The sequence below is a fragment of the Neofelis nebulosa genome, chromosome 15 (assembly GCF_028018385.1).
Source record: "Neofelis nebulosa isolate mNeoNeb1 chromosome 15, mNeoNeb1.pri, whole genome shotgun sequence".
NCBI lineage: Eukaryota > Metazoa > Chordata > Mammalia > Carnivora > Felidae > Neofelis > Neofelis nebulosa.
Window position 1 is genome coordinate 28,767,049 of NC_080796.1, and position 12,667 is coordinate 28,779,715.

General features: G+C 37.1%; 1 protein-coding gene across 3 annotated transcripts in view; it reads right to left on the reverse strand.

Annotated features, from left to right (window-relative positions):
• HMCN1 (hemicentin 1) overlaps nt 1–12,667 on the reverse strand; it is a 481,286-nt gene that overhangs the window by 57,405 nt on the left and 411,214 nt on the right. For all 3 annotated transcript variants that reach the window (XM_058700608.1, XM_058700606.1, XM_058700609.1), the window contains 8 exons: nt 12,164–12,291; nt 11,696–11,852; nt 9,055–9,176; nt 8,692–8,856; nt 6,986–7,093; nt 6,191–6,328; nt 5,922–6,056; nt 2,341–2,610 (listed from right to left, as the gene is read on the reverse strand). In XM_058700608.1, coding sequence (XP_058556591.1) covers nt 2,341–2,610; nt 5,922–6,056; nt 6,191–6,328; nt 6,986–7,093; nt 8,692–8,856; nt 9,055–9,176; nt 11,696–11,852; nt 12,164–12,291 — 1,223 coding nt within the window. The remainder of the gene's footprint in view (nt 1–2,340; nt 2,611–5,921; nt 6,057–6,190; nt 6,329–6,985; nt 7,094–8,691; nt 8,857–9,054; nt 9,177–11,695; nt 11,853–12,163; nt 12,292–12,667) is intronic.

Sequence of the window (12,667 nt, forward strand, 5' to 3'; positions counted from 1 at the left end):
CTGTCACAGAGGAAATTTTTATAGTGATTTCAGAATTCTGTGCAAATACTTCCTATTCCTCAAATTACTTTGAACTGGAATTTAGGCAATACAGAAAGATCAACTGACTATTTTGTGTACTAACAAATACCTTAGGGGACTTGGAACTATGACATTTACTTCTAAAGAAAAGGCTTTAAAAGTATGTGGATCCTGAGAAACTTAACAGGAACCCATGGGGGAGGGGAAGGAAAAAAAAAAAAAAAGAGGTTAGAGTGGGAGAGAGCCAAAGCATAAGAGACTCTTAAAAAATGAGAACAAACTCAAGGCTGATGGGGGGGTGGAGGGGGGATGGGTGATGGGTATCGAAGAAGGCATATTTTGGGATGAGCACTGGGTGTTGTATGGAAACCAATTTGACAATAAATTTCATATATTTAAAAATAAATAAATAAAAGTATTAAGAATACTTGGCTTAAAAAGTAAAAATACACCCCCCCAATGAATTTTGGAATTATTCCAACATATCAGAAATAGATTAATTTTAATGGCATTTTAAATTTTTTTTTTTTTTTTTCCAACGTTTTTTTTTTATTTATTTTTGGGACAGAGAGAGACAGAGCATGAACGGGGGAGGGGCAGAGAGAGAGGGAGACACAGAATTGGAAACAGGCTCCAGGCTCCGAGCCATCGGCCCAGAGCCTGATGCGGGGCTCGAACTCACGGACCGCGAGATCGTGACCTGGCTGAAGTCGGACGCTTAACCGACTGCGCCACCCAGGCGCCCCATTTAATGGCATTTTAAAAAGTGACAGGACAAAAGTTGTATTCAGCAAAAATTATTTTTTGATTATGAGTAAATATATAAATCTTATATGAATGATTATATGCACAAACATAGATAATAGGGAAAACAAAAATGCATTTTGCTGAATGGAACATCGTAAATATTCGATTCATTTTTAATTAATTTATACTGTATTTTTATTAGCTCCTTTATCCTGGTTTCCTAGGGGTTGATATTTCAAGTTTGCTTGTGATTACAAAGTTGCAACATTAGTATATTTACTTCAATTCATTCTTTTTCAAAATGAAAATGTTAAGGCTATGATTTTATATTTGATTTTAACCCTGGCCTACACACCATACATTTTGATATATAGACTCCTTATGTTTATTATTTTCTAAATAATATGAAGATAAAAACATATTCTTTGACCTGCTTGTTAACTGGAATGGTATTTTAAATTTGCCTGGGGTTGAGGTTTTGGCATTAAAAGATTTTTACATGTTTCTATCTTTATTGCATTGTGGGCAGGAATTGTGGCCTTATTTTTAAATCATATTAATGACTGTTTTATTGTTTAGTATATAGTCAATTTTGGTAAATTTTCTACAAATATTTAAGAAGGAGAACTATTATTTATTTGAAGCTAAAGAACTAATGTGTGTTGATTAGTTCAGTTATATTAACTGAAAGCAGGTATAAACCAGTGGGAGTATTTAGAAAACTCAGAAATGCTGATTTAAAAATTAGGGCTATTATTTATTTATTTATTCAATTAAAAATGTGTCTATTTGAAATCACTACTTTAATGCTGAAGTTGTAGAAAATTCAAATACACCTGAAAGATAAAAAACAGCTTTCACAAATTTTTTTTAAAAAAGAAAAAAGCAGAAACTCACCATTATAAGAATTACCTCTAAAAACAGCAGTTGAAAAGAGTTTGTTTCCTAACATTGATATCAATTGGTGGTCTATCTTTAGTTTAAAATACATTAACAACTAAAATATTTCAATGCTGATCCTTAGATATTTTGTTAGTTGTCTGAATACAAAGAAAGATTTTTTTTCTATTATAAAAATATACTTGTAAATATTTTGCTACTTTAAAATAATGAATCAAATAGATTTCCAACTCTCATTAGGTTCATACTATATTTATAATGTATCTCACGTGGTGGTTAGTTTTGAGTCAATATCATTTGCAACTTGAGAAGTAAAGCAGAATAATCACAAAACACAAATGGATCCCATAAATAGGATCAGTAGCCAAAGTATAAATCCCAATAAGCATAAGATGAGGGGATTACTGGCAACACATTAATTATTTTGGCTATCTTAAGGAAATCTTTCTCACACACATATAATCACAGCTTTTCTTTTGCCCACACAAATAACCAGAGCCTACATATTAGAAAGGTAAGTGTACCTACACAACCACACACACACACACACACACACACACCACTTTGGATTACGGGTTTTGCATGGCTTTGACTTTCACCCTATCTTTTCTTGGTGGTCTTTTCTCTTTGTCACGGCAATGTAGCAGATTGAAATAATGTCAAACAACCTACCATGGACAGTGAGCTTGGCGCTCGTGCTGCTTGATCCTGCCACGTTAGCTGCCATGCACGTGTACTGGCCAGCATCATCAGGCTGAGCAAATGCTATCTGCAGGGCCCCAGAGCTGAGGATGCGTTGGCGGACTGATTCCATAACTGCATGCCCATCTTTATGCCAGGTAATATCAGGTGGTGGGAGGCCATCTGCCTCACATGGTAGGGAGATGGGTTTATCCACAGCAGTGGTATATTCCTTTGGATGAGGGCTAATGACTGGAGGAACTAAAAGATACAAAGTTTATCTTAAAAGCATACACTAGGGTATTACTCCAGCAAAGTGAAGTCACACTGAAAAGAAACAAAATCCCGACTTTACCGTATTATCATTGAAGGATCACTACACTGTTTTCATTGGCAAAGAAAATTCTTTGAGCCACTTTCAGAAAATTATTCTCTACATAGTTAATAAATGTAAATGATAATCAATTTTAAATGAGGGCATAACTATATGTTCCTGATACTACATGCCTAGAAAATAGAAAATTTAGGTTGTGTCAACAGAGGCATTTTCTTTAACATACTGTATTATGTGATTCACTTCAGCTATCTAAACTTTCAGAATAGACCCCTTCGAGGTTTAAAAATCATTCCACTGCTGAGAGATACTTTTACTCAAATATTTCCTACAGTGGTTAGTGTCTCAAATACAGTGGCCACATTTAACAAAGTACTGTTTGAATGACTGAATAAATAAATGAATAGATCATGGAAAAGAATTATACAGATAAAACTATTCCCACTTTTTCAGAAAGCTATGGAAGAGCTTATGATAAGGAATTCTCTTCCTAGTGATTAGAGTAGGTTGATTACCATTTAGGGATTGGCCTGGATCTTTTGTTGAGCCTCAAAGAAATATTAAATAATTGTGAGAGAGCAATCAAACACAAAGGAGGAAAAACTAGTTACAAGTACACAGGAAAGAAAGGAGAGGATGACCCACCCGTGTCACTGAAAGTCCAGAGAAGTGACAAAGTGCCGAGGACAATGACAGTAAAAATATCCTTTTAAGCATGTGCAGACAAAACCCACAAACAACAAAAACTACTACCCATTCAAGAAAGTTGAAGAGAGAAACAAAGCCAACAGTATTCACTGTTACCATATTCAGAATGTGTAGTGGAATCACAAATGAGATCTCAGAGATCCACTGATCCAAGCAACACTCTGTGCATGGCAAGTCCTGGAGACCTAGAACTATCTGCTGTATCTCCAGAGGATATGGAGATGTGGTCAACCACATAGAGAACAAATTTTAAGATACACTACTGGTGGTGAGTAAAATAAAATCAGCAAGTTGTGAAAAAATACAAATAACCATATTAAAATCATTTATATCAGCCAACATTATTTGGTTGGGCTTGTATTTGCTATTATATACTGTTTCTGCAAGAAGAGAGATTTGGTTCAGAATTTTCATGCCTCTAAAGCAAGCAGTTATTTCTGGTTGCTTTTGAAATGTTGAAATGCTATTAATCACCTACTGTGTTTCTTTGTCCCATAACTGCTCAGATTTTAATCAATTTTAATCAATTAGTGAAGGAAAAAAACCCTCCTATATGGAACTGTTCTTTCCATGATCTCCATGTTGCCAAAACCAATGAATATTTATTGGTCCTTATCCCAGCTGACCTCTCACTCACATTCAACAAATTGTCCACTCCCTTCTTGAAATGATCTCCTCTCCTAGTTTTCATACGGCTTTCCTCCAACATCTCTGCCTGCTCCTTTGTATTCTTTTCTAGCATCCTCTCTTTCCTCAGACTGTTTCTTAAACAATGCACAGTACTGGGTCTTTGTTTTTAGTTCTTTTCGGTCCAAATTCCGATCCAGTCTTGTGGGCTGAAATACACTGATTACTTCCAAATTTATATCTTATACTATACTTCTCGAGCTCTGGATCCATAAATATTCAATTCCATTTGATATCTCCACTTGGATTTCTAATAGTTTCCCACCTCTAACAGGATCAATCAGGAATCATGTCTTCCTTCCTCTAAAACCTGTTCCTCCCCTTGCACCTCCCCATGGCACTATCATCCACTCACTAGCTCAAGCCCAAAGTCCAGGAAACATCATTAATTCTTCTCTTTTCCTAACCTCCAAAATCTGATTCATCAGCCATTCTGGCAGTTACATCTCCAAAAGTATCTTATCCATCACTTTTTTCATTTACCCCTGCAATTTACAGAGCCGCTCCCACTCCCAGCCTGTAACACGGTGCTTGGAGGACCCAAAGAGTTCCTCCAGCTCTAGCCTTGCCCCTTCTCTAAACCAATACCTACACAACATCAAAAGAGATCTTCCTAAAGCCAGATAAGCAACATGGTTAAACCCTTAGAAGGCTTCCCACTGCATAGAGAAGAAAGTACAACCTTTGTGTGGTCCCTCTGACCTTCCATGCATTGGCCCGCCTTCTTTTCGGACTTCCTTTCCATTTTGCCAGCCTTCTCCTTCTTCACCGCTCTCCGCCACACTGGCATGCTTCTTTTCTTACTCTTTCCTCCTTTGGGGCCATTGCACATGCTGCCCTCTCTCCTAGGGACACTCTGCCACTTTTGCACAGCTCATCCTAGCTCATCATTCAGGTCTCAGCTTAAATGGTACCCCTTCAGAGAAGGCTGCTTCTTAAAGCCCACTTTAGCCACTAAGGTAAGGTGGTCCCTACGTTTCCCCATGATTCCATCTCAGCCTTTTTTTTTCTGCTTAACATGCTAGAACTTATAATTATTTCATTTATTTGGTAGTTTAGTTTTTTTCCCTTTTCCACACTATAAAGGAAGCATCATGTCTGTAATGTTTAATGTATTTCCACTTATTATTCCAATAAATATTTATTGAGAAAATGTTGAAAAATATAAAGAAATTAGATTTATGATGTGCAGTTAGGTGAGCTTTACTGTAGTCATTAATTCATCATAGGAAAATCATACTATAAGGAAATTCAAAATCAGCTAATGCAAATTCAGTAGCTCAGAACCTGCCTCCACGTGTCTTCTTCACTCACAAAAACAATGTATGCAAATATGAATATTGTGTTCAGAAAATAACAGTTAAATGTGAAAAAAAACCTGCTTTGTCTACAGAATAATTTTTGCCTGTCAAATTGCTTAACTGTAATTATGATTTTTTTGTTTCATGATTTTTTATTTATGACTTGAAAAATTATGATTTGTTTTTGGAGTGGGTATTACAATGTAGTGTTTCATAATGTACCCAATGCAGTATTTTGGAGAATGGTTTTAAAAATCACTTTAATTATGTGCCACAATGAAATAGAGTACCACGTGGAAGTTTGTAGAAGTCCAAAATTACTCTGAGATGGCTCAGTTTTCTTACACAAACAATGACCCTCCCCCCAAATCCCCAAACATTAACTTTTCTCCTTCATAAGAGTGATAGAAAAACGCATTGTATAATGTAAACTCAGAATGTTGACAACTATGGCAGCATCATTATTTTAGATAAATGAAATGTGGCATCCATCGTTACAAGCATCTTTGCAATGAAGACATAGAGATGAATTATTTAGGTACCTTGAACATTTAATTTGATTTTGCCTAAGGCTGTACCAGCTGGATTCTGAGCCACACACATGTAAGTGCCAGCATCTTCTCTGACGGCTCTGGAGATCTGCAAGCCGCCACTAGGGAGAACTGCATGACTTTTGCCTGCATTGCAATTGTGAAAGCAGGGTAAAAATAATTTTTATTAAAAATTCTTTTCATTAAAAGATAATACTGACTTCTGAATTATAAAACACTGTTTTTTTTGTGATTTTCTTGATATAAACACTGGTAGGTACCTGAAGCGATGACATTGATGCCTTCTTTTTGCCAAGTAATGAAAGGACTGGGTGTCCCTGTTGCCTCACATGGTAATAAAATTGGATTGTTTACAATGACGTCTAGTTCACTTGGCTGAGGCTGAATGACTGGAGGCTCTGTAAGAACCAATCAACAGAGAAAGCAATGGCACCAGTTAGTGGCAGGAACATCTAAAGCAGCCATGGGTTAAACATGCCCAGATTCATATTTCCAAATTTTTAGTGATCTGCTTGTGCTAGGGAGAAGAAAATATTGACCGTATTACATTTTTTTGAGTCTTGCAACTGTAGGCAGTTTCCATTAGAAGACTAGAAGCAGGGGTGCCTGGGTGGCTCAGTTGGTTGAGCCAGGTCATGATCTCAGGTAATTATCTCATGGTTTGTGAGTTTGAGCCCCACATCAGGCTCTCTGCTGTCAGTATGGAGACTGCTTCAGATCCCCTGTTCCCTCCCTCTCTGCACCTCCCCACTTGCTCTCACTCTCTCTCTCTGTCTCTTTTAAAAATAAAAAAACATTAAAAAACAAAAAGACTAGAAGCAGGAACAGATTACAGCAATTCAAGAAAAAAATAACATAGGGGTTGTTTTGTGTGGTTTGTCATCTGTAGGTTTTGTGTTTTTTTTTTTTTAGTCTTTTGACTAGTACCTATCAACCTTTCATATTCCCAAGATATTACCAGGTTTCATAACTCTAGAGAGTACATCCATCCCTTCAAGGATAAACATGACTTGAAGAAAAAACAACAAGCTTTTAATGAAAAGTAACCTTCATACCGTGGACACGAAGGGTCACGTGTCGATGTGCAGAACCAGCTGCATTCCTGGCAACACAAGCGTATCTTCCAGCATGGTTGAACTGAGTGGCAGACATTTCAATTGCTCCTAAAAAGAAAAAAAGTTTTTATGCACAGTGTGTCCGTTTTTTCTGCAACCATTTTTCTGGTTCAATAAACTAGGTTTCTCTGATTTTGTGTTTTTGTCCCTATAGCACAGTGGTGCTTGGCTTATATGCATACTTGCATCCCCTGAAGTGCCTAACACAGTGCCTTTTGGTTATTATTCATGACTTCATTTAGGCAAAATTTACAACCATAAAATTCACCCAAGTAAATGTACACTTCAATGATTTTTAGCTTAATTACAGCTACATGGCACAACTATCACAATCTAATTTTTGGAACATTCCTATTACCCTAAAAAGAAATCTCATCCTATTTACAGTCACGTCTCACTCCCAACCTCAGCCCCAGGCAATCGCTAATCTCTTCACATTCTCCGTATATTTGCCCTTTCTGAACATTTCATGCATTTGCAATCATACAGATGGCTTGAGTCCGATTACCTTTGCTGTGAGCAGAGTTTGTGAGTTTCATCTGTTGTAGCATGTGCCAATTTTTGCCCTATTTTTTTTGCTCTATTTTATTGATAAATAGAATTTCATTGTGTGGATTATCCATATTTTGTTTATTCATTCACCAGTTGGTGGACATTTGGATTGTTTCTCCTTTGTGTACTGTGCATAATGCTGTATGAACATTCGCATACAAGTCTTTGTGTGGACATATGTTTTCATTTCCTAGGAATGGAGCTGCTGGGTCACATGGTAACTCTGTTTAATATTTTGAGAAAGTTCCAAACTGTTCTCTTAACACAATACCTTGTGCTGAAGGGTACTTCATTTCTATTTTATAATTTTAATTGCTACCAATCTATATAGGTTTCTGAGACAGCCAAAATACTTTGCTTTAAAAGCCAAGTTCTACCCCGCGAATGATCTTCCATTATTTCCCTTCTATTGAGAAAATAAATTCCCTTAGAATAATATGCACAGATGCATAAACCCCAGGATGTTAGTTGCTACTTTAGTTTATCTCTAATGCACCCTCCCAACTTAGTGGATCAGCTTTCAGAAACACCAGTGTGAATTACCTATATTTTCATTGAGGTGAATTTTTTTTTCTCTTTCAATACATAAACTTTATAAATGATGGCTGCTACCACTCTCAAAAATTACCCATCCTAGCACTTATCACCCAACCTTCCCTACCTACTCAATTATAAAAACCTTGAAAACAAGAACCCTCTTAGTTTTATAACCTCAGAAACTCGGTGGAGTCTCTAACTTATTTTAGGCATTAAATGTTTGTTAAATGAATGGAGATTCTTTTTGGCCAATGGAGGGAGTATTGCTCACTCAAAAGCAACCCATGAACTTGTAAAACCTTAGCATCAGTAAATATGGACATAAAATTCCAATGATCATGATTATATTCAGTTATTGTTATTTTGTTTCCAGATTTTTTTTCTCTCCTGTTCTCTAATTCCCCTTCCCACTCTAACTGCCTTTCCCCCCAGGTGCCTAAGTCTAGGAATGAAAATGTATTTTATTCTTTTATTTGGGTACCAAAAAAAGGCCAGGTGAAGCCATCTATTCATGATTAATCTAATCATAGACGTGTAATCACTGAACTTGGCCTTACCTGATGACAGAATTCTATAACCGTCTCCCCTGGGAAGTAGTCTTATCCCATTTTTTGTCCAGTGGATTGAGGGAAATGGAACTCCCGAAGCAGTGCAAGTAATCACCGTTGGGGCGTGTTTGGTTACCAGGAAGTCTGTAGGCTCATCAGCTATGGAAGGTGGAACTAAAACAACAATAACAAGAAGAAGAAAGTACACATTTGCAACTCTTCCAGATTTCCAAACTCTTATCATACATCTTTCTTTTCCTACGCTGAAAGTGAATGTTAGGTAAGTGGAAAAAGAAGCCCTGTTGTAAGGTAGTGGAATGATGAAATGTATGATGATAGTAAGTATCAATCCATACAAGAAGCCAGTTCTACCTTGGACAGTGAGATCCACAGTTCTTTTATCCTCTCCGGCATCATTTGTCACAGTGCACTCATAGGTTGCAGTGTCATCCACAGAAGGGGAAATAATTACTAGTGAACCTGAAGAAAGGAGCCTAGAAGAAATATTTCAAAGAAATGATGTACTATATATCATTTTTCATAAATGTTGGTTCAACATGGTACCATGTTGTGAATTGAGGGAAATGGAATTCTTTCCTCATGTTAAAATGAGGAGTCTCTCTGATACTTCATATATCAGACTTTTTTATAAGGGCAATGGGTTAACAGAGCCCTAACCTTGAGATTTATGGGAAGCAGCTGGGTGGATTGTTCAAAGGGGGCATCCTGCATTTTCTGAATGCTTCTATCATGATCAACCATGCTCTTCTAAGTGAAATACAGTAAAATGGGCACACTGATGATAGCTATTGTTGACTGAGCATTGAATACATTCTGGCACCATCTCAACTGTTTCACATAAACTATCTCTAAATTTCACAATAGCTTTGTAGATTGGTACTTGATTATGTCCATTGATGGACAGGTAATTACAACTCTGTCTGTCTTGCATGTTTCCCTCCTTCACATGTCTCCTTACATGTGCTGGACATCTTAGAGATGCATAGTACATACATCAATAAGTCCTTTTCCTAATGTCTAATCAATTAAAAACTAAAGTGATCTAGATCATTTCAAATATTTAAGAGCTTTAATGAATATACATATATTATTCTAAGTAAATCTAAATAAAATATCTACTTTCTTACTGCAAAGTGTGTGCTGATGGAATAAAAATGATTTGATTTAATGGGAATACATTTGACATGCTTTTTTATTCAATGGTATTGTATATTTTCCATATAGTGTATATCTTCAAGTCACTAGACTCCCGCTACCCAAAGAATAAAAGGGTGAGAAAGAGAGAGAAACAATAGAATTCCAAGTGAAACACTCCTGTTTTCATATTTCCTGATTATCAGAATTATTGTCAAAGTAGACCTATGAGAACATTTGGCAAATCCTTTGATGAGGTATCTATCCATTAACTTAATTGAGATACAATAAATGATGCTCATCTTAAATATCAGAAATTCCTAGTGATTTAGAGGTTAGCTTTTAAAAACCATACACTGTCATATTATGAGCTACTGGAAGTAAAGCTGGGAGAATGCAAAAAATTGGAGAAAATGGTATGTTCCCTCATGCTATCAAAGACCTAAGGTGTATTTCAAGGTTCAGAATTTTATTTTTTATTCTACGGCTACAGCTAGTATTAATTTTACAGAATAGTTTTTCTTTTATACCAAATGATGCTTTAACTTTTTGTCTTTATAAAAATCTAAAAGGTGCTAAAAAATAAAGCAGAATAGGAATCTAATCTTGCAGATCTCTCTGACCTTCATTCATAAGGTTTATGAATGGAGAAGTTGAACCTATAATTCAAAAAAAGCTTTTAGGTTGAAAAACTAATTTCACATTAAAAAATATATACTCTAGGGGCGCCTGGGTGGCGCAGTCGGTTAAGCGTCCGACTTCAGCCAGGTCACGATCTTGCGGTCCGTGAGTTCGAGCCCCGCGTCGGGCTCTGGGCTGATGGCTCAGAGCCTGGAGCCTGTTTCCGATTCTGTGTCTCCCTCTCTCTCTGCCCCTCCCCCGTTCATGCTCTGTCTCTCTCTGTCCCAAAAATAAATAAAAAATGTTGAAAAAAAAAAATATATATACTCTATATACTAGCTAATTCCTCAAACATGTATAGCTTCAAACATGTATGTAAAGGCTGTCCCCATTGTATGTATATATATGCTGTCCCCATTGATAGAGATGAAATGTTAATTCTTTTTAAAATAATGTTTCTAGGGGTGCCTAGGTGTCTCAGTTGGTTGAGCGTCCAACTTTGGCTCAGGTCATGATCTCGCGCTCTGTGAGTTCCAGCCCCGCATCGGGCTCTGTGCTGACAGCTCAGAGCCTGGAGCCTGATTCGGATTCTGTGTCACCCTCTCTCTCTCTGGCCCTCCCCCGTTCATGCTCTGTCTCTGTCTCAAAAATAAATAAACGTTAAAAAAATTTAAAAAAAATAATGTTTCTAGGGGCGCCTGGGTGGCGCAGTCGGTTAAGCGTCTGACTTCAGCCAGGTCACGATCTCGCGGTCCGTGAGTTCGAGCTCCGCGTCAGGCTCTGGGCTGACGGCTCGGAGCCTGGAGCCTGTTTCCGATTCTGTGTCTCCCTCTCTCTCTGCCCCTCCCCCGTTCATGCTCTGTCTCTCTCTGTCCCAAAAATAAATAAAAAATGTTGAAAAAAAAAAATTTCAAAAAAATAATGTTTCTAAATAGTAGGTGGGGGTTTTCAATTAAATTATTCCTTAGTAAAAAAAAAAATAAAAAATAAATAAATTATTCCTTACTGGGGCGTCTGGGTGGCTCAGTCAGTTAAGCGTCTGATTTTGGCTCAGGTCATGATCTCACCGTCCATGAGTTCGAACCCTGCTTCAGGCTCTGTGCTGACAGCTCGGAGCCTGGAGCCTGCTTCAGATTCTGTCTGTCTCTCTCTCTCTCTTTCTGCCCCTCCCCTGCTTGCACCCTGTCTCTCTAAAAAATAAACAAATATTAAAAAGTTAAAAAAAATTATTCCTTACCTGTATGAATTCTGATTTTGATCTACATTAAGAAGATGCCCATTTTTCTTCCACCTGATTGATGGTTTTGGTATCCCAGTAGCCTCACAAGCCAGAGTAGTTTGAACATTTACTGTTACAGTTATGTTGGTAGGACCCAGAGCAATGGATGGAGGAACTAAAACAAAGTCAACAAATAGGAGGGTAACACATTCAGCAAATAGTATGCCACCTGAAGTATTTCTGCCAGACTGAAATTAATCACTGGTAACTTGCCCCCTAATCATGAACTTGATCAGGCTCTGAATTTAAATAGTGTTGTGATGGTGCTAGCCACAGTGAGGAGAAAACGTGGATCTTGACTGTTCACAATAGAGTGTGGTACACTCGTGTAGACCCGGATATCAAGGTCTTTATGATCTCACTGGTTTAGGCTATCAAAGAACATTTAACCCAAAGATTAGATGTCATTCACAGAAGTATATTTACCATGGACCTGTAAATCTATTCGCCTGCGGTCTGTTCCAGCAGCATTGGTAGCCATACACAAATATCGTCCAGTGTCTGTGACATGTGCTGACTGGATATGAAGGAATCCATTTTCCAAGATGGAGTATCTACAAGAAAGATCACAAGTGAAGTCCCTGGAATCAGCCTTTTCTGATTATTCACATTTTGACTGAGAGTAAGACTTATAGTAAGACAAGACTTATAGTTAAATCCATTTTTTTTTGGTCTTTTCCTGCTTTAGAAATTCACAATACCCTGGGTGGAAAAGGGGGATATTCTGCAAAGATGCATAGCAGATGGACTTGTGCTCTTGGAGGAAATATAATCAGTATGTTTTTGGACATAACCTTACGATTATGCTTTTAAAATAGTATGTGTTGATTCTCATATAAAGATGAGGATACTAGTATTAAATATAACAAGACCAAAACAATACATTGGAAAAAAAGATTCAAGAATTTATATTTCAGTTAGTACAGTATT